General features: G+C 45.9%; 1 protein-coding gene across 4 annotated transcripts in view; it reads right to left on the bottom strand.

Moving 5' to 3' along the window:
- Window positions 1-104: 104 nt before the first annotated feature.
- Window positions 105-21296, bottom strand: part of HIP1 (huntingtin interacting protein 1) — a 153711-nt gene continuing 132519 nt past the window's right edge. For all 4 annotated transcript variants that reach the window (XM_067705883.1, XM_067705885.1, XM_067705886.1 and 1 more), the window contains 12 exons: window positions 21043-21150; window positions 20825-20961; window positions 18924-19034; window positions 18089-18147; window positions 17594-17687; window positions 9876-9976; window positions 9085-9190; window positions 7816-7939; window positions 7306-7367; window positions 4892-5000; window positions 3851-3924; window positions 105-3487 (listed from right to left, as the gene is read on the bottom strand). In XM_067705883.1, the coding sequence (XP_067561984.1) occupies window positions 3872-3924; window positions 4892-5000; window positions 7306-7367; window positions 7816-7939; window positions 9085-9190; window positions 9876-9976; window positions 17594-17687; window positions 18089-18147; window positions 18924-19034; window positions 20825-20961; window positions 21043-21150 (1064 nt within the window). In that variant the 3' untranslated portion in view covers window positions 105-3487; window positions 3851-3871. The remainder of the gene's footprint in view (window positions 3488-3850; window positions 3925-4891; window positions 5001-7305; window positions 7368-7815; window positions 7940-9084; window positions 9191-9875; window positions 9977-17593; window positions 17688-18088; window positions 18148-18923; window positions 19035-20824; window positions 20962-21042; window positions 21151-21296) is intronic.

Here is a 21296-nt window from a genome sequence, read left to right as displayed (position 1 = left end):
AGCTAAGTGGATTCAGTGAACCTTGGGATATAAATGTAGGCTTTTCACTGAAACCCCAGACCTCAAAACCACATTGATTGGTCAGTTATCACCACTCCTCTCCATTGCCAGGTTGAAATATTTATTGAAAAATTGAAAACACAGATGCAATGTATTATACAAAGGAAAGTCTTAATACCATAATAAAAGTACTGTTGGAAGGAAACAAAGCCAGTGGCTACCTGCCCTGGGAAGGTAGGCACTCAGTGAAAAATGAAATTCATTTATAGGAACTATTCTAATGGAAAATTGGGGAAAAGGTTAAAAACAGAAGAAAAAACCCAATCCCATCCCTGAAAACCTAAATGTGAAAGAGTTTGTTATAAGTTTGAGACAATTGCGTTATCACCAAGATTTATCTGAACCCCCTCAGTTTGTCCCTATGAGTAGTAATCAGCCTAATTTAGGGCCTTCAAACCTGAGGTAGTTGAGGGTCACCTGAAAGACATGTCTGGAAATCACCTACTCTCAGAATCGGACCCAACAATGTTTGACCAATTGTTTCATGTTGCTTTGGCTCCTGGGGTGAGAGGCCAAGTTGCCACTGTGGGTTGCTAATCCTGTATTTTGGTCTGGACCTGGGAGATGTGAGCAGTAGACAGCTGGCCCGGTATGCTGTGTTGATGGCTGGCAGGCCCGAGGTGGTGGTTTTCTATGCAACAGGCAGCGTGGTCTCTGGAGGACCGAGGATGGTGGAGACCGGGCAAAGCCAGTCTGGTTGGAAGGCCAATGCCAGGACTGAAGGCTTTCACTGGCAGAAAGGATTTCCAGAGACGCAGAAAGGTGGTAGAAGGTAGCAAGAACATCACCACTTGGTAAAGACCAAGGTAAGTGGAGCCAGGAGATCCCTCTAGACTAAGGAGCTGGCCAAGAAGCAGGCGCCACCCAGGTGCAAGCCCCAAACCAGCTCCTCAGTGAGAGGCCGAAGCAAACCAACCGGACTGGAGACATGAGCTCATGATCCCCGTGGTACCCGGTGTAAACCCTGCCGTCTGCCTTGGCAGCTCAGACACTTCAAAGAAAGGATGCTCTGGACAATGGTTCTTCCAGCCACTGGGTCAGGGACTCCAATTCAGGGATCCTGTTGTGGGCAGCAGAATCAGCAAACAATCTAAATTCGAGTCTCATTTAAACTCCGTGCTCAGATATAAATAACCCCACAGAGGTAGGTCTTTCCTTCAATGTTTTTTCCTTATTATGTACACTCATATCCTTACTCTAGAGATATGAGACACTGTGCTACACAATTAAAATCATGGATACGGCTGTATTTCGGCCTCTCGTCAACGCTAAGGCATCACTTCATTGCTGTCCTGCCTTGCTCTGACCCATTCACACTGACCCATGAGACTCAAGTCACGAATGATGCTCAGTGACTAATTTAAAAGGCTGTGAGGTTCATTTTTAGCCTGAGGATGTGATTCCTGTTTTAACCAAGGCATTTCACACCCAGGATAACACGCTCATTTTTAGAGTAGCCAAGGTACGACATTTTGATTTGGGCTAGAGAATGGACTAGCTTCTGAGTCAAGCGATTATAAAAGTAATTATACTAATTCTGACCTATATTTCCTCATGTGAGACTGAATTAGCCTGTGTTCCTGTTTAAGTGCTTTCTTAACTGTCTTATTACTCCGGAGAAGCCCATGAAGGTTTTAAAAATTACTGTGGCTTCTTTTTAGAGGGAGCGTTACTCAGGGAATCCTAATCTGGTCCCATATACTAGATTTTCCCCCCATCGGTAATTTGGAGCACAATAGTCTGAATGGCTTTGATTCTGGAAGTGAGGACCAGCCACGTTTGGAAGTGTTGACCCATGCTGAGAACACACCAATTGGCTTAATAGGCACAGCTGGGCCAGGGATGCTACACATCATTCCTTCTGAGGCTTGGGTGGAAAAATAGTTGAGCACAAAGAAGCAGTAAACGTAAGACCGGTCAGTTTCTACTGCTGCCGCCTCGTCAGCCCAGTATGGAGATCACACATCTGCGTCTCATAATCTGAGCTCATGGGACGCAGGTTTTTGAGTGCCCTAGTTAGAAAATGCAGAGAAAGGGAGTCGGCGGTGGGGGCTTAGGAAGGAGAGAGAGTTGATTCACAGTGATCAAAAGGGAGTCTCACAACCTGTCACGTAGCAACACTCAGCAATGGTCCTTGGGGACAGGTCCTGGGAAGTGCTTGTTGGCTACTACCTATGAATTGCTACAGATAAAGGAAGGAAGACGTTGTTTGTCCAAGATGGGAAGGTCACTTAAATGCTGGGGTCCATCTGGAGGTGAAGAAGTGCTGGCGGGCCGCCCATCTCCAGGACGTCGTTCAAGCTCCTTCTGTCCTCATCCTGTCCACGAGGCAGCCAGGGCCCGGGATGTGTGGTTGGAAGGGGTCAGAGCCAGTGGCCCCCCTCTCTTGTTTTCCCTGACCCAGATGCTCTGAGGAGCTTTCCCCTTCAAGACCCAAACCGGCAACGACAGATCGGGATGACCTCTAGGTCTTGTTTCCGATTCTTAAAGACGGATGTACTCAGGCGGCAACGCAAGCCTAGCCACAGTCACACCTGAAATCCTGGTTGCTGCCAGCACTGCTGCTAATGGAGATCAGTCAGAATATTCAAGGTACCAAACCAAGCCCAGGGTCTTTCCTGCTGGGAGCAAGTAAGTTGGCCTGATCTTCTGGGTCTGTCCATTAGGTAGAACATGGAACTATCTTCTTGAGATTCAAGAGGGTGCCAAGGCAGACATTTGGAGAAAGGGATTGGAAACCCCTCACGTGTTCCCTCTTAGGGCCCTGCCTGGGTATGAAGGGAGGTGTCAACTGAGGGGCCATGGAAGATTCCTTCCGGGGGGAGGAAGTGTGGCTACTCTCACCGGCTGGGTTCAAGCATGGGATAAGGCTTTTCAGCCCGGTCACAAGGAGTTTCCAAGAAAGGTGGCCTCCTGAAGACCTGGGCTGTGTGCACCCTTCCTCTCCCTCTCTCTGTCGCCCCTCACTTGTGAAGGTGGGCAGAGCTTTCGGCTGGGCTCCAGCTTTAGAAGGCAAGGCACTCGCTCTCCTTCCGCCCGGCCCCAGGGAGTGGCCTCGGCTGACCCACACTTGCTCAGCAGGACGCTCGGCTCGGGGGGCCGGCGGGGAGCACCGTGGCGAAGCCTAGGCAGCACCATTGCTGTGAGCTGCTGTGGTTAGGGGCCCCCAATAGCTCAGGGCTTCAGGGGCGATCCCCTGGGAGTGTTGGCTATGTGAGTGAAACTTGGGGAAAAAAAGACCCGACCACCATAAGAAGCAGTGGGAATCCATGGGACTGCCAAAAGAGGGGGGCACTGCCTTGGCATTCTCGGCCAGGACACTTCTGCTCTTCTTCCGACTCTGTGCAGCCTCAGGGTCGGGTCATGGTTTGGAATTCACCAGTCCCCCAGTGTTCACAAGTTTGTGCAAATGATGAAACGGAAAAGGCTGAGAAGAAAACAGAAAAGAAAACGCGTAAGATCTTCGCTCTCCAGCTCAACAGCAGTAGCAACAAGCCTCCCACCCCACCCCCCAACAAGGACACCAACTGTTTGGGGGTAAAACAGGCAGGACCGGGAGGGAGGTCCCCTCTGTCGGGGTGGCCCTGGGCTCCCCTCTTCTTGGCGGTGGGGGAGGAGTGAGAGAACACAGATCATGGGCTGTGGAGGGAGTCTTTGGAAGGTCGGGCAGGTGCTCAGCACCGGATGAGGGGTGTGGCGTGCACTCCCAGGGGCTGGCCCGTGACTGGGGGAATCACACACACACACACACACACACACACAGATGGGCAACAAGGATTTACACTCTGACCTGTGGGACGTTGGTGTGACTCTATTCTTTCTCGGTGATCGCTTCTTGCAGCGTAGGTGGTGATGCTTCTGTTCCTAAAAGACAAGTGTCACTTATGTTTCATAGTGTTTGGTGCACGCACACATTCATCTAGCCAACAGAAACGGCCGCCAGGTTGGGCTCTAAAATACATAATCATAACCACCTATTCCCTGGGTCAAGTGTCCAGGAATGACTGGGCGGCATCTGTGGTGGGCTCCCAGAGTCAATGAGCCCAACGAGAATCACGATCTTGGTTGTGATCAAGTTGGCTACTTTGGATGTTCAGAAAAGCAGCCCGCACAGACTCCGGGCGACCAAGAGTCCCTGGGCTGGTGGGGTGAACCTTTCTCCACTCCACACTGTTTCTAGCTCCTGACCCTTTCTGTCTCTCGCCATTGCTACCCATAGCTGGCTCTAGGCAGCCAGAAGCTTGGAATTCACTTGCCCTGTCTGCTGGACCTTCACTGACCACTATTCATTCATTCACTACTCAACTTGATGCTGGCCTGAAACTAAACTCCTGGGGAGAAAAACCAGGCTAACTGGGTCTGGAAGGCAATGGTGTGAGTGAGTGACCATTCAGTCCACTGGTCAACATTCAGGTCTTGAAAGATGACCACAAAAGCTTTCTATTCACCACCAGTTTGGGGCTTATGGGTTATTCACCACTGGAGAAAAAAGATGCCCTGTGAGGGCTTCCCTGGTGGCGCAGTGGTTGAGAGTCCGCCTGCTGATGCAGGGGACATGGGTTCGTGCCCCGGTCCGGGAAGATCCCACGTGCCGTGGAGCGGCTGGGCCCCTGAGCCATGGCCGCTGGGCCAGCGCGTCCGGAGCCTGTGTCCCACAACGGGAGAGACCACAACGGTGAGAGGCCCACATACCGCACAAAAAAAAAAAAAAAAAGATGCCCTGTGAATAGAAGGGAGGAGGGAGAAGTTCCTGGTTCCGCTGTATGGGAGGGGGAGGCCCACAGCATCCCCCCACCTCCCTCCCTGGGGGCTGTGCCAGTCCTTGGCTCACCTTCTTCCCAGCCCTCGGCAACACCAGCGAGCTCGTAATGCTTTTTCCGAAGCTCTCCCAGTTTTTGACGCTCCTTTTGCAGTTCGTTTTCTAGCTCCAGCACCCTAACCTGTGGGGAAAGTGGCCTTTGCTTTGAGCAGGGACCTGAGAACGGTCTCATGTCGACCTAATCCCTTTCCTCTGTGGTCCAGGACTCGTCGTCCATGTTATCCATAGCTTACCCAGTCCTCAATTTCACCCTTGTCTCTGCTCTAATTCCTCCATCCTCTCGTTCATCCATCTATCCCAATGGCTTTTATGCTTTCTCACTGGGACCCTCTACTGGAAATGAATGATACTTTACGGTCCAAATGCCTAAATGGGAGTAGGGCTTATCTTACGTTCCTCTGATAAATCACTAACTAAAAACATACTACTCAGCTATTAAAAAAAATGAAAAATCTTGCCATTTGCGACAACATGGATGGATCTAGAAGGTATTTTGAGAAGTGATGTAAGTCATAGAAAGACAAATACCATATGATCTCACCTAAATGTGGAATCTAAAAAACAAAACAAACAAAATAACATGAAAAGAGACTCACAGATACAGAGAATAAACAGGTAGTTGACAGAGTGGAGGGGAGGTTGAGGGGGGTGAAATATGTGAAGGGGATTAAGAGGTACAAACCTCCAGTTATAAAATAAGTCACAAGGGTATAATATACAGCATAAGGAACATGGTCAGTATTATTGTAATAACTTTGTATGGAAACAGATGGCGACTAGACTTACTGTGACGATCATTTCGTGATGTAGGCAAATGTCAAATCACTATGTGGTGCATCTGAAACTAATGTAACAGTGTACACCGACTCCATTTCAATAAATAAAAAGAGAAAAAATGGAAAGAAAAGGACAACTCTAATGTTTAGTCTACCTATATGATACATTCTAATCCAGTTGTAACCCATCTCCTTCAACCCCAGTTCTCTGGAAGTCTAGACAGGAACCAAATACAATGGTTCTGGCATTTTTGAGGGGTTGGTATAACTTAGGGTTACTATTGTGCAGGAAAAGGTACAATCTCACTAAAGGAAGGGTTGGTTCTTGGCTATTCCTCCTCATTAACTATTTTATTTATTACTGCAAGAAATATTTGCTGAGCTCCCATAATGGACCCCAGGCTCTGTTACAGGTGCTGGAGACACAGTGGTGCTCAGACAGACAAGGTCCCTGCTTACCCCTTACCTCATGGGGGGACGAGACAAACTAATGAACAAGAAAAGACCTGATCATAAAGCAAATGACACAGGGCGACTTAGTGATAAAGACTAAGGGTGGGCAGCAAAGGCTACTCTCAGGAAGTAACTTTTGGCCGGGAGAGAGTCATGAGGTGAGGTTGGAGCAATAGGCAAGGATCGTTACGCCTGCGGCCCACGGGCCAGGGGAAGGAGTCTGGGTCCAAAGGAAGTCCAAAGGAAGCCAGCGGAAGCTTTTAAGCAGGGAACTGACATGTCGTCATTTACATTTTTACAATATGTTGAGGCTGAATGCATTGAAGATGGGCAGAGAGGAAGCAACTAGACCCAGTACGGTGGTTTGGTTTTTTTTGCTTTTTAAACTTTTTATTATGGAAAATGTAAAACATATACAGAAGGATGGAGACTGGTACAGTGAACCCCACCATATACCTTTCATATTGCTCCATCAACTACCAACTCGTGGCCAGACTTGTCTCAGCAATACTCTTTCCTGTTCTCCCTGCCCCGCCATGGGATAATTCTAAAACACATACTTGCATACAATATAGATAAGTTGCTTCTGCAGTAGCTCAGCAGAGACAACAGAACTGAGCCCAGTTCTTTCAGTGTCTACAGACACCTGGCACATGACTTTTCCTAAAAATGCTGAGTATAGACTTCACCAGTCTCAAGCTGGACTTTACCCCAGGACTGTGACCAGAAATTCTAGAACAAGGACGTCAGGTATTCTCCAGGATCCTATTTTGCACGGCATAACTTTACTAAAACTGAGAAATGGCATCGCCTTTGATGGGTTAACAGTGGATTGACTTTTAAAAAAAAAAACCTGAAGGTCATATACAAATAATTCATATTGAAAGTTTTCAAAAAATTGTCAATATAAGACTATTAAATACCAGTTTATGGTCCGCTTAGGAGAGAGCTGATAACATTTTGAGGGATGCCAGACCAAGACGGGTGGGCAAGAGTTAAGATTCTGATCTTTACTAATGACCTCTGTCCACCTCCGCTGTTTCTTCCAGCATCACTTACGTTCATTCTTGGGGTGATATGTACCTCTGTGTTCATTTCCCCCGCGAGTTTCTCTCTGACTTCTCCCCATGGGAATAATATGTGGGGTCAGTGTCATAGGCAATGGAGTCTGACCAGACTTAGAGATGGAGTTCCTACCTGGGAATCCATCTCCTGGCGTTTGATCTGGGTCAGCGTCATGCTTGAGAAGTCCATGCTGTCTGCAATGATGGAAATAGGAGGGTCTTGTCGAATGACACCCCAGCTGACACTTACCTGAGAGGTGGCCGGTGCCAATGCTCTGCTGAAATGCTTGGTTTGTCATTTACCAACATACGCGTGAATGTAAGTGAGGGGTGGAGAGGGAGGAAGACAATGACAGGGTAACTAGGGTCAGACCCCACCCCAATGGACAATCAGGCCTGTGGAGTCATTTCTCTGAATTCAGAGAAATAGCTAAATGGACAATCTAGCTAAGGCCTGTCCCTAGAGTGACCAACAGCATGCTTGTGTGGTGTCTCAACTTTTGAGAAGGTAAGTTTGAATGTACAAAGATGAAAAATAAGACAGAATTTGGAAACAGGACTGTGGGAGATCGGAATCGTGGAGAAGAATGTAACGAGCAGCCACATGGGATGGATGAGAAAAGCGCTGCTTCTGAAAGGCTACCTGTGTCCTCGATCTGTGATTTGCCAGAAATGGTTGAGGCCACAACTGCGGCGGTGGCCTGGTTCACGCCCCGAGAGGCCTGCTGCAGCTGGGCCAGGTTTGGGCTGTCCTTATCAGCTTTCACCTGCCAGGACCAAGCAGATTTAGCGTCACACAACATAGAGCAGCAAGGATGGAATCAGATAGTCGGTCTGATGGTTCTTGACAAATATATGGGCTCTGCTGTGGTCACCACTCAACTTCTCAAAAATCGCTACCTAGGGGGTCAACTCCTGGCATCTCTCTCTAATATTAAAAATCATTTCTGGGGCTTCCCTGGTGGCGCAGTGGTTAAGAATTCGCCTGCCAATGCAGGGAACACAGGTTTGAGCCCTGGTGTTCAAGAAGATCCCACATGTCGTGGAGCAACTAAGCCCGTGTGCCACAACTACCTAGCCTGCGCTCTACAGCCTGCAAGCCACAACTACTGAAGCCGCGAGCCACAACTACTGAAGCCCACGAACCACAACTACTGGAGCCCGCGAGCCACAACTACTGAAGCCCGTGTGCCTAGAGCCTGTGCTCCACAACAAGAGAAGCCACTGCAATGAGAAGCCCGCGCACTGCAACGAAGAGTAGCCCCGGCTCGCTGCAACTAGAGGAAGCCTGCACTCAGCAACGAAGACCCAACACAGCCAAAAATAATAAATAAATTAAACAAATAAATTAAAAACAAAATCATTCCTGGCTTATTTACTTGGTGGCCTCGAACTCTAGCTTTATCACTATTTTGGGACAACAATAAATAAGGACAGTAAAAGAACACTCCCTGGGGAACTCTACAACTCATGGAAGGATTTTGGTGACGAGCTTTGCATTAGGATTAGCTGGGGCAATGGTTCAAATCTGAACCCTTTTGAAGAGAGGCAGACATTAATTGTGGAACTTCAGAGCCAAGCCAGGTAACCAGCTTACTGGGCCGGCATTTTCCTTATTTGAGCGCTCCTTGAACGTACGATTGCTCATCAGAGGTTGGCATGGCTGGACACGTAAAGGCCACTTGCAATAAAAATGATGAAGACAAAAGGCATGCACGTGGAGAGGTGGGTTAGAGGGGCTCCCTGCCGAAAGGCTTTTAGGGGACCCTTGGAGACAGAATTTTTATCTGGGACTCAACCTACCTGGATACTGGATAAATAATCAGTTCTTGGGGCCAGTGCCATGGTCCAGGTATATTTTCTAACCCAGTCAGAACTTACAGTGTCCTGGGGAGCCCAACACAGGTCCTACCTTGGATGCGGCCACAAGCTGGGCGGTGCTAGCAGCAATTTCATGCGAGCAGACCATCAGCTCCTCAAATTTCCCTCGGCCTTGTACCACTAGATCAGCTGCATCCCTGATAGTCAGGTGAGAACCAGATGGGTTATGAAACTGACAGCTGCAACCTCTAATGACCTCACCTTTAGACCACGCCCATCACCCTGGCAGACAGGGAGCTCAGCCAGCCTGCCCCACCCGCCGTGTTGCTCCAGGAGACCCAGACTCCTTTTTTTTTTGAAATTAATTTTTTTTATACAGCAGGTTCTTGTTAGTTATCTATTTTATACATATTAGTGTATACATGTCAATCCCAATCTCCCAATTCATCCCACCACCACCACCCCCCGCTTTCCCCCCTCGGTGTCCATACATTTGTTCTCTACATCTGTGTCTCTATTTCTGCCTTGCAAACTGGTTCATCTGCACCATTTTTCTAGATTCCACACATATGCGTTAATATACAATATTTGTTTTTCTCTTTCTGACTTACTTCACTCTGTATGACAGTCTCTAGGACCATCCATGTCTCTACAAATGACCCAGTTTCGTTCCTTTTTATGGCTGAGTAATATTCCATTGTATATATGTACCACATCTTCTTTATATTCAGACCCAGGACTCCCTTTGAAACTTTCAGTCCTATTAACTTCCCTATCAACAGTTCATTTCTAGGGGGCAGATTCTTCCCCTTAGTTGTTCTCTGGGGTGGATCATTGGAAAGCAGGGTGAAGTGAGGAGCCTTGGGATGGATGGATACTTACACCATGACAGTGGCTCCCCAGCCCACAGCTTTAGAGGCCGAGATAAGTCCTTCCGTCCATCGAGAATTCTTGGCATAAAACTCTTTAGGGGATGCTGTACCCTAGGGAAGTGAAAAATACTATTAGCTATCTTTTATCGTGTGCCTACTGTGTGCCAGGTGCTTTTATATATATTATCCCATGCAGTCTTCACAGTAACCCCGAGGGGTGAGCATTATCATTCCCATTTTTTTTTTTAACATCTTTATTGGGGTATAATTGCTTTACAATGGTGTGTTAGTTTCTGCTTTATAACAAAGTGAATTAGTCATACATAAACATATGTTCCCATATGTCTTCCCTCTTGCATCTCCCTCCCTCCCACCCTCCCTATCCCACCCCTCCAGGCTGTCACAAAGCACCGAGCCAATATCCCTGTGCCATGCGGCTGCTTCCCACTAGCTATCTACCTTACTACGTTTGTTAGTGTGTATATGTCCATGACTCTCTCTCGCCCTGTCACAGCTCACCCTTCCCCCTCCCCATAACCTCAAGTCCGTTCTATAGGAGGTCTGCGTCTTTATTCCTGCCTTACCCCTAGGTTCTTCATGACATTTTTTTTTCTTAAATTCCATATATATGTGTTAGCATACGGTATTTGTCTTTTTCTTTCTGACTTACTTCACTCTGTATGACAGATTCTAGGTCTATCCACCTCATTACAAATAGCTCAATTTCGTTTCTTTTTATGGCTGAGTAATTATCATTCCCATTTTTAAAGATGAGAAAGCTAAGATTCAGAGAGGCAAAAATACTTTCCCTAAGGATATGCAGGAAATAAATGGAAATAAATCCTAGGCTTTTCTGACTCCAAAGCCTATAGCATTTCTATCACATCCCAATATCTCTATATTGTATATATAAGAATATATATATTATTTATATGTATATACAAATAACTTGTGAACTGAGGGGAGTCTAGCCGCTCTCTGTGATTTGCCAAAAGAGGACAGTGAGTACACAGTGAGTGATTAAAAAAATAATTGCTGAGGGGTGGGGGAGGGAATTGGAGGAAGGGAGACAAAAGGTGTAACTTCCAGTTATAACATAAGTAAGTACTAGGGCTGTAATGTACAACATGAAAAATATAATGAACACTGCTGTGTGTTATACATGAAAGATACTGAGACTAAATCCTAAGAGTTCTCATCACAAGGAAAAAACTTGTTTTCTTTCTTTCATTTTGTATCTATAAGAGATGACGGTTGTTCACTAAACTTACTGGGATAATCGCTTCATATGCGTTAAGTCAAAGCATTACGTTGTACACCTTAAACTGATACAGCGCTGTGTGTCAATTATATCTCAATAAAACTGAAAGAAAAATATAATAATTCCTACTTGGAATTTTAAAATGCTTTTATGCTTCGGAAGTACCTGACAGTCTGAGAATCTACAGATACTCCTTGCTCAGTCCCTCCTTCTATTTTGGGGGCAGAAAACATCACCTCTCGGACTGATAAAAAGCACCACCAAAGCAGATATAGCTCTGTTCTTTTTTTTTTTAATTTAATTTTACTTATTTTTTTATACAGCAGGTTATTAGTCATCAGTTTTATCAACATCAGTGTATACATGTCGATCCCAATCGCTCAATTCATCACACCACCATCCCCACTCTCCCACAGCTTTCCCGCCTTGGTGTCCATATGTTTGTTCTCTACATCTGTGTCTCAACTTCTGCCCTGCAAACCGGTTCATCTGTACCATTTTTCTAGGTTCCACATATTGCGTTAATATACGATATTTGTTTTTCTCTTTCTGACTTACTTCACCCTGTATGACAGTCTCTAGATCCATCCACGTCTCAACAAATGACCCAATTTCGTTCCTTTTTATGGCTGAGTAATATTCCATTGTATATATATACCACAACTTCTTTATCCATTCATCTGTCGATGGGCATTTAGGTTGCTTCCATGACTTGGCTATTGTAAATAGTGCTGCAAAGAACACTGGGGTGCATGTGTGTTTTTGAATGATGGTTTTCTCTGGGTATATGCCCAGTAGTGGGATCGCTGGATCATATGGTAATTCTACTTTTAGTTTTTTTTTTTTTTTTTTTTTTTTTTTTTTGCTGTATTTGGGCCTCTCTCTGTTGTGGCCTCTCCCGTTGCGGAGCACAAGCTCTGGACGCGCAGGCTCAGCGGCCATGGCCCACAGGCCCAGCCGCTCCGCGGCATGTGGGATCTTCCCGGACCGGGGCACGAACCCATGTCCCCTGCATCGGCAGGCGGACTCTCAACCACTGCACCACCAGGCAAGCCCCTACTTTTAGTTTTTTAAGGAACGTCCATACTGTTCTCCATAGTGGCTGCATCAATTTACATTCTCACCAACAGTGCAAGAGGTTTCCCTTTTCTCCATACCCTCTCCAGCATTTGATGTTTGTAGACTTTTTGATGATGCCCATTCTGACTGGTGTGAGGTGATACCTCATTGTAGTTTTGATTTGCATTTCGCTCATAATTAGTGATGTTGAGCAGTTTTTCATGTGCTTCTTGGCCACCTGTATGTCTTCTTTGGAGAAATGTCTATTTAGGTCTTCTGACCATTTTTGGATTTGGTTGTTTCTTTAATAATGAGCTGCATGAGCTGTTTACATATTTTAGAGATTAATCCTTTGTCCGTTGATTCGTTTGCAAATATTTTCTCCCATTCTGAGGGTTGTCTTTTCATCTTGTTTATGGTTTCCTTTGCTGTGCGAAAGCTTTGAAGTTTCATTAGGTCCCATTTGTTTATTTTTGCTTTTATTTCCATTACTCTAGGAGGTGGATCAAAAAAAGATCTTGCTGTGATTTATGTCAAAGAGTGTTCTTCCTATGTTTTCCTCTAAGAGTTTTATAGGGTCTGGTCTTACATTTAGGTCTCTAATCCATTTTGAGTTTATTTTTGTGTATGGTGTTAGGGAGTGTTCTAATTTCATTCTTTTACATGTAGCTGTCCAGTTTTCCCAGCAACACTTATTGAAGAGAATGTCTTTTCTCCATTGTATATCTTTGCCTCCTTTGTCATAGATTAATTGACCACAGGTGTGTGGGTTTCTCTCTGGGCTTTCTATCTTGTTCCATTGATCTATGTTTCTGTTTTTGTGCCAGTACCATATTGTTTTGGTTACTGTAGCTTTGTAGTATAGTCTTAAGTTGGGGAATCTGATTCCTCCAGCTCCGTTTTTTTCCCTCAAGACTGCTTTGGCTATTCAGGGTCTTTTGTGTCTCCATACAAATTTTGATTTTTTGTTCTAGTTCCCTAAAAAATGCCATTGATAATTTGACAGGGATTGCATTGAATCTGTAGATTGCTTTGGGTAGTATAGTCATTTTCACAATATTGATCCTTCCAATCCAAGAACATGGTATATCTCTCCATCTGTTGGTATCATCCTGAATTTCTTTCATCAGTGTCTTATAGTTTTCTGCATACAGGACTTTTGTGTTTATTCATACAAAATAAACCTAGATAGGTTTATTCCTAGGTATTTTATCCTTTTTGTTGCAGTGGTAAATGGGAGTGTTTCCTTATTTACTCTTTCAGATTTTTCATCATTAGTGTATAGGAATGCAAGAGCTTTCTGTGCATTAATTTTGTATCCTGCAACTTTCCCAAATTCATTGATTAGCTCTAGTAGTTTTCTGGTGACATCTTTAGGATTCTCTATGTATAGTATCACGTCATCTGCAAACTGTGACAGTTTTACTTCTCCTTTTCCAATTTGTATTACTTTTATTTCTTTTTCTTCTCTGATTGCCGTGGCTAGGACTTCCAAAACTATGTTGAATAATAGTGGTGAGAGTGGACATCCTTGTCTTGTTCCTGATCTTAGAGGAAATGCTTTCAGTTCTTCACCATTGAGAATGATGTTTGCTGTGGGTTTGTCATATGTGGCCTTTATTATGTTGAGGTAGGTTCCCTCTATGCCCACTTTCTGGAGAGTTTTTATCATAAATGGGTGTTGAATTTTGTCAAAACCTTTTTCTGCATCTATTGAGATGATCATATGATTTTTATTCTTCAGTTTGTTAATATGGTGTATCACATTGATTGATTTACATATATTGAAGAATCCTTGCATCCCTGGGATAAATCCCACTTGATCATGGTGTATGATCCTTTTAATGTGTTGTTGGATTCTGTTTGCTAGTATTTTGTTGAGGATATTTGCATCTATATTCATCAGTGCTATTGGTCTGTAATTTTCTTTTTTTGTAGTATCTTTGTTTGGTTTTGGTATCAGGGTGATGGTGGCCTCACAGAATGAGTTTGGGAGTGTTCCTTCCTCTGCAATTTTTTGGAAGAGTTTGAGCAGGATGGGTGTTAGCTCTTCTCTAAATGTTTGATAGAATTTACCTGTGAAGCCATCTGGTCCTGCACTTTTGTTTGTTGGAAGATTTTTAATCACAGTTTCAATTTCATTACCTGTGATTGGTCTGTTCATATTTTCTATTTCTTCCTGGTTCACTCTTGGAAGGTTATACCTTTCTAAGAATTTGTCCATTTCTTCTACGTTGTCCATTTTATTGGCATAGAGTTGCTTGTAGTAGTCTCTTAGGATGCTTTGTATTTCTGCGGTGTCTGTTGTAACTTCTCCATTTTCATTTCTAATTTTATTGATTTGAGTCCTCTCCCTTTTTCTTGATGAGTCTGGCTAATGGTTTATCAATTTTGTTTATCTTCTCAAAGAACCAGCTTTTAGTTTTACTGATCTTTGCTACTGTTTTCTTTGTTTCTCTTTCATTTATTCCTGCTGTGATCTTTATGATTTCTTTCCTTCTGCTAACTTTGGGTTTTGTTTGTTCTTATTTCTCTAGTTTCTTTAGGTGTAAGGTTAGATTATTTGAGATTTTTCTTGTTTCTTGAGATAGGCTTGTATAGCTATAAACTTCCCTCTTAGAACTGGTTTTGCTGCACCCCATAGGTTTTGTATCATCCTGTTTTCATTGTCATTTGTCTCTAGGTATTTTTTGATTTCCTCTTTGATTTCTTCAGTGATCTCTTGGTTATGTAGTAATGTATTGTTTAGCTTCCATGTGCTTGTGTTTTTTACGTTTTTTTTCCTTGTAATTCATTTCTAATCTCATAGCATAATGGTCAGAAAAGATGCTTGATATGATTTCAATTTTCTTAAATTTACTGAGGCTTGATTTGTGACTCAAGATGTGATCTATCCTGGAGAATGTTCCGTGCACACTTGAGAAGAAATTGTAATCTGCTGTTTTTGGATGGAATGTCCTATAAATATCAATTAAATCTATCTGGTCTATTGTGTCATTTAAAGCTTCTGTTTCCTTATTTATTTTCTGTTTGGATGATCTGTCCATTGGTGTAAGTGAGGTGTTAAAGTCCCCCACTATTATTGTGTTACTGTCGATTTCCTCTTTTATAGCTGTTAGCAGTTGCCTTATGTATTGAGGTGCTCCTGTGTTGGGTGCATATATATTTATAATTGTTATCTCTTCTTCTTGGATTGATCCCTTGATCATTATGTAATGTCCTTCCTTGTCTCTTGTAACATTCTTTATTTTAAAGTCTATTTTATCTGATATGAGTATCGCTACTCCCGCTTTCTTTTGATTTCCATTTGCATGGAATATCTTTTTCCCTCCCCTCACTTGCAGTCTGTATGTGTCCCTAGGTCTGAAGTGGGTCTCTTGTACAGAGCATATATATGGGTCTTGTTTTTGTATCCATTCATGAAGCCTGTGTCTTTTGGTTGGAGCATTTAATCCATTCACGTTTAAGGTAATTATCGATATGTATGTTCCTATGACCATTTTCTTAATTGTTTTGGGTTTGTGTTTGTAGGTCCTTTTCTTCTCTTGTGTCTCCCACTTAGAGAAGTTCCTTTAGCATTTGTTGTAGAGCTGTTCCTTCATCTGGTACATAGCCCTCTGCCTTTTCTGCCTTTTCATCTTGTCTATGTTTCTGTGAATGTGGTTTTTGTTCCACAGGCTGCAGGATTGTAGTTATTCTTGCTTCTGCTGTCCGCCCTCTGGTGGATGAGGCTATCTAAGAGGCTTGTGCAGGTTCCCTGATGGGAGGGAATGGTGGTGGGTAGAGCTGGGTGTTGCTCTGGTGGGCAGAGCTCAGTAGAACTTTAATCTGCTTGACTGCTGATAGGTGAGGCTGGGTTCCCTCCCTGTTGGTTGTTTGGCCTGAGGTGACCCAACACTGGTGCCTGCCTGGGCTCTTTGGTGGGGCTAATGACAGACTCTGGGAGGGCTCACGCCAAGGAGTACTTCCCAGAACTTCTGCTGCCAGTGTCCTTGTCCCCATGGTGAGCCACAGCCACCCCCCGCCTCTGCAGGAGACCCTCCAACACTACCAAGTAGGTCTGGTTCCGTCTCGCCTGGGGTCACTGCTCCTTCCCCTGGGTCCTGACGTGCACACTACTTTGTGTGTGGCCTCCAAGAGTGGAGTCTCTGTTTTGCCCAGTCCTGTCAAAGTCCTGCAGTCAAATCCCACTAGGCTTCAAAGTCTGATTCTCTAGGAATTCCTCCTCCCGTTGCCAGACCCTCAGGTTGGGAAGCCTGACGTGGGGCTCAGAACCTTCACTCCAGTGGGTGGACTTCTGTAGTTTAAGTGTTCTCCAGTCTGTGAGTCAGCCACCCAGCAGTTATGGGATTTGAGTTTACTGTGATTGCGCTCCTCCTACCATCTCACTGTGGCTTCTCCTTTGTCTTTGGATGTGGGGTATCTTTTTGGTGAGTTCCAGTGTCTTCCTGTCAATGATTGTCCAGCAGCTAGTTGTGATTCTGGTGTTCTCACAAGAGGGAGTGAGAGCACGTCCTTCTACTCCACCATACATTTATGTTGAGCCAGATACATTTTACTCATCAAAATATTAAACAATTCTGGAACCTGAGAAATTCATCTCCGGGTGCCGGCAGATTTTACTTTTGATGAGACCCTGCTTCCTTGAAGGCTGGCAGTCATTTCACTGTAACATCACGTGGTAAACGGTATAGCTTCGTTCTTTATAGGATTGTTTTTAGGCTCATAGCCCCCTCTCTGGACCTTTGTCTCCTGAGCTGCAGCCACACACGGGCACATGAGAAAGGAAAAAAGAGGCTGATGACGCCAGCAAAGGAGCAAGAAAACTGAAGTGATGATGTCAACAAGGGACGGAGGCAGAGTCTGTCTGAATCACTGCGAGTTAACTGCTGTTGGAAAGAGATGTGGCAGGGACTTCCCCAGCAGTCCGGTGGTTAAGACCCTGCGCTTCCACTGCAGGGGGTGCGGGTTTGATCCCTGGTAGGGGAACTAAGATCCCGCATGCACAGAAAGAGACATGGGCAGAGCCCACAGTGGAGAGTCAGCACCAGGTTGGCATTTCTGATTTGCCTGGTTTTAAAAGTCCTCACTCCCTCCTCCGAGAGTCCAGACTTGCAATGCACACTGGGCTTCCATGGCAGGTTCCAGTGACATCCACTGGGGTGAATGAGCCTGCCGCTGGAGGCTCTGGCCGACTGCCCTCCGGGGACCTGGCCATGCCCCAGCTTCTTTCCATAGCATTTGTTGACGTCCATGGGAGTGGCAGCTGTGCCCTCAGGTGGACACATATGGCTGGACGGCAGCACACCTAGACCTCACTGAATGTGTATCGAGTAGACTCCACCTCTCACTGAGCTGGGAATCAGTAACCGATGTTTGCTCTGTCTAGGGCCCTCACCCATGCTTACCCGGCCACTCTCCACTATCTCTCTCTGGAGCTCCTTTGAGGCCACGATCAGGACCTTAATAGCCTGCATTAGGCTGGTACAGGAGCCAAGGATCCTGCAACAAGCAAAAACAACAACAAAAAAGTCAGGGACACAAAACAGAGACCAAAAACAATGCGGAAGACTTGTTTTCTTTTTCTCTCCTGAACACACGCAAACTTGGGATGGGAAAAAAGGCAGGGAATATTCTGGAGGTGAAGCTCTGAAGGAAAGGGGGGTGAGAGAGGAGACTTGATTGTGGATCTTCTTCATAAGGAATAGGTAAGTAGTGACTCTTGGGGTTTCTTTCCCCTATAATGCAATATTGATATCATGGTCATCATTAATACTGATATTGACAATTCCATAGACTCAGCCCTTCCCTGTGGTGGCTAAGGTTCTATTCTAATCAGTATGATCCAGTACAGGAAAGACAGATCCTGATCACCTAGGTGTTACCACGCCGCTCAGACTGACCTTTCATTCACCTCCAATTTAACTCCTGTGTCTCCAGCTCGGGATTTGCTGAGCATCTCCTATTAAAAAAGAAGCAGAGTTTCTCAGTACATCACAGGTACTGAGAACCCACTGGTGTCCTGCTACACCTGGGGTCCAACATCCTGCAGTAGCTGAGAAACCTAGAAGTGCCCACCCATGTCCTCGTGAGAGTCAGGAAAAGAACCCAGACCTCCGGTCTATTCAGTGGGAGGCAGCTGGAGCTATAGTCTGTGTCTTGACATTTTGGCACCTGGGCTGATGTGCACAGAACTCTGAGAGCTACGGCACCATGCCAACAGGGGCAGCTGCTACCAGGTCCTCGAGGCAGGCAGCACACCAAGGCAGATGGCCTGAGTCTTCCATCAAAGGAGTAACATGTGACCTTTCCAATGGTGCCCACTCAGCTTTTCCCTGAGACAACAGTTACCGTTGGTTTACTGAGTGCCTGGCACCGAGATCCATGTGCATTACCTCACTGAGCTCTTTACAACACCCCTGTGAGGAAGGTACTGTTATCATCACCATCATATAGAAAAGGAATCCGAATCTTAGCGGGGTTAACGTAACTCAGCGGTCAGTCTGGAGCTTGAATGTAGGATGGCCTGACACCAAAGTATGTGATCCTTGAGGAAACTGCTCATCTTCCCTTGGAGAACTTTCTATTTTCTGTAACTCAGAGATCCCAGGGGATTTGGGTTTTGGTTTGTTTTATAGGGGGCTCTGCAGAGAATCGCTAAGATATATCCAGCGGGCAATGTTGCCAAAAGGTAGTTGCACAGCATCACCTTAGGTGATCCTGCAGAGACTTTCATACCTCTATTCTGGCCGTAGCGGTTTCAATGGCAGCAGAAGTGGCAGCCATCTCTTTGTCCACCAGGTCCCCCAGTTCCTCCTGTTTGATGTCCAGGCCTCTGGGCAGGAGCTCCTGTGAACAGCATCATGAAGGCGGAAATGACCCTTTGACCTCCTCTCTACCCTCCCGTGGTGGACAGGTAACCCCCACATGACGGCAGAAGGTAGGAGGGTCCCACCACGTAACACACTTCTGCACGCTGTGGTGGGACTTGTCTGGAACTCTCTACCACATGAGCTCTGCAACTCCACACTCCTCCCACCTCTATTCTCACTCAGAACCCACCTCTTTCCAGAAGGCCATCCCTGTTGAACCCCACACAAGGCCATTCAGTTGCAGCTGCTCAGACCCTGACCCCACCATTGTGCAGCAGTGACTGTATTTGCTGCTTGGGAGGTACTTTAAAAACACCTTCAGGGCTTCCCTGAAGCCCTGCACTGGTGGTGCAGTGGTTAAGAATCCACCTGCCAATGCAGGGGACACGGGTTCGAGCCCTGGTCCGGGAAGATCCCACGTGCCGCGGAGCAACTAAGCCCGTGCACCACAACTACTGAGCCTGCACTCTAGAGCCCGCGAGCCAAAACTACTGAGCCCACGTGCTACAACTACTGAAGCCCATGCACCTAGAGCCCATGCTCCGCAACAAGAGAAGCCACCGCGATGAGAAGCCTGAGCACTGCAACGAAGAGTAGCCCCCCGCTCGCCGCAACTAGAGAAAGCCTGCGTGCAGCAACGAAGACCCAATGCAGCCAAAAATAAAATAAATAAAATAAATAAATTTAAAAAAAATTCAGATGAGGGAATTCCCTGGCGGTCCAGTGGTTAGGACTCTGTGCTTTCATTGCCGTGGGTTGGATCCCTGGTCAGCGAACTAAGACCCTGCAAGCCACTTGGCGGAGTCTGAATGAGAGATGATGAGGATATGATCTCTGGCCCTGGTCTCTTCCTTCTCTGAATTTATCATTCCCACTATTTTAGGTGGTAATATTCCTACTATTCTAGGAATTAAAAGCTGCCTTGCAGTGTACTCCTTAAATAGATCTGTATCACACTGTATAGAAATGGTTGATTTCCAGGACTCCCCGATGGTCCAGTGGTTAAGAATCCACCTTTCAATGCAGGGGACCCAGGTTCAATCCCTGGTCAGGGAACTAAGATCCCACACACCACGGGGCAACTAAGCCCACGTGCCACAACTACTGAGCCTGCGCACTACAACTAGAGAGCCAGTGTGCCACAAACTACAGAGCCCACATGCTCTGGAGCCTGTGTGCCACAACTAGAGAGAAGCCCGCGTGCTGCAACGAAGAGCCCATGTGCCGCAATGAAAGATCCTGCATGCCTCAACGTAGATCCCGCAACTAAGACCCTGCAACTAAGACGCAACGCAGCCAAAAATAAAATAAAAATTTAAAAAGGTTGATTTCTTTATTTTTCTTCCCCAGGGAGACCATACCTTCCCCAGGGGACCTATTTGTCCCTGTAGAACTACACCTGGCACAATTCCCTGTACATAGGTCATACTCACTACATCTTTATTGAGTGAATAAATATATTATTTTCATTTTAGGTGTTACCTGCCCAGCCAGATAAAAACCCTTGAAAACAGGAAAACTGTGCTCATCCTTCTTTGACACTGCTTAGCACAGTGATGATCACACAGAAGATTTGTAATTAATATCCAGTGAATTAAATACAACTGGAAAGTCATTCAGAAGGTCAAGTTTTACAGTTCTAACTCTACCTTCCCGAATCAAGTTTAAAGTACAGAAAGAACTGGCTTAGAACATCACTGATCCCTGAAGAAATCCCCAGCACTCATACCAAAAAACGACATTCCCCAGGGATATCACTGATGATACCTCGCCGATGGCTGTGATCCTGGTGAGGCAGCTCCTCATGGCTGTGCTGTCGGCACTCTCGACGATTCCTTCTTCCTCCAGGAAAGACAGATAGGTGAGGGTCTCCCTGCCATACTGCTTACAGGCCTCGGTCAGAGCTGCAGAGGCAAGGCGACAGAGACTTTTAAAGGCCCCCTGCTCCCCGTGCTGTGGTGGTGGCCCCTCACCCTGGTACTTACAGTCGGCAGGCTCTGGCGGGGCTCTAAGGCAGGTGGTGCTGCCATGAACAATGGTGTCACTGGTCAAGTGGGCCAGGAGGGTTACTGAGTGCAGAAGCCCACTGATATCTGCCAGGAGTTTAAAGGAAACTTTCTCAGTCCTGCTGGAGGGGGAGGGCGGTCACTTTCATACCTCCTTCCTCCCCGCTTTGCAAGTTAGACACACACACTCCTTTCTGGGTGCCTAGGAAATGGTCACCATTGCCACGTTCCAG

Source organism: Pseudorca crassidens, chromosome 15 (genome assembly GCF_039906515.1).
Source record: "Pseudorca crassidens isolate mPseCra1 chromosome 15, mPseCra1.hap1, whole genome shotgun sequence".
Classification (NCBI taxonomy): domain Eukaryota; kingdom Metazoa; phylum Chordata; class Mammalia; order Artiodactyla; family Delphinidae; genus Pseudorca; species Pseudorca crassidens.
The sequence above is the reverse complement of the archived record's forward strand: the minus strand, read 5'-3'. Positions and strand labels throughout refer to the sequence as shown.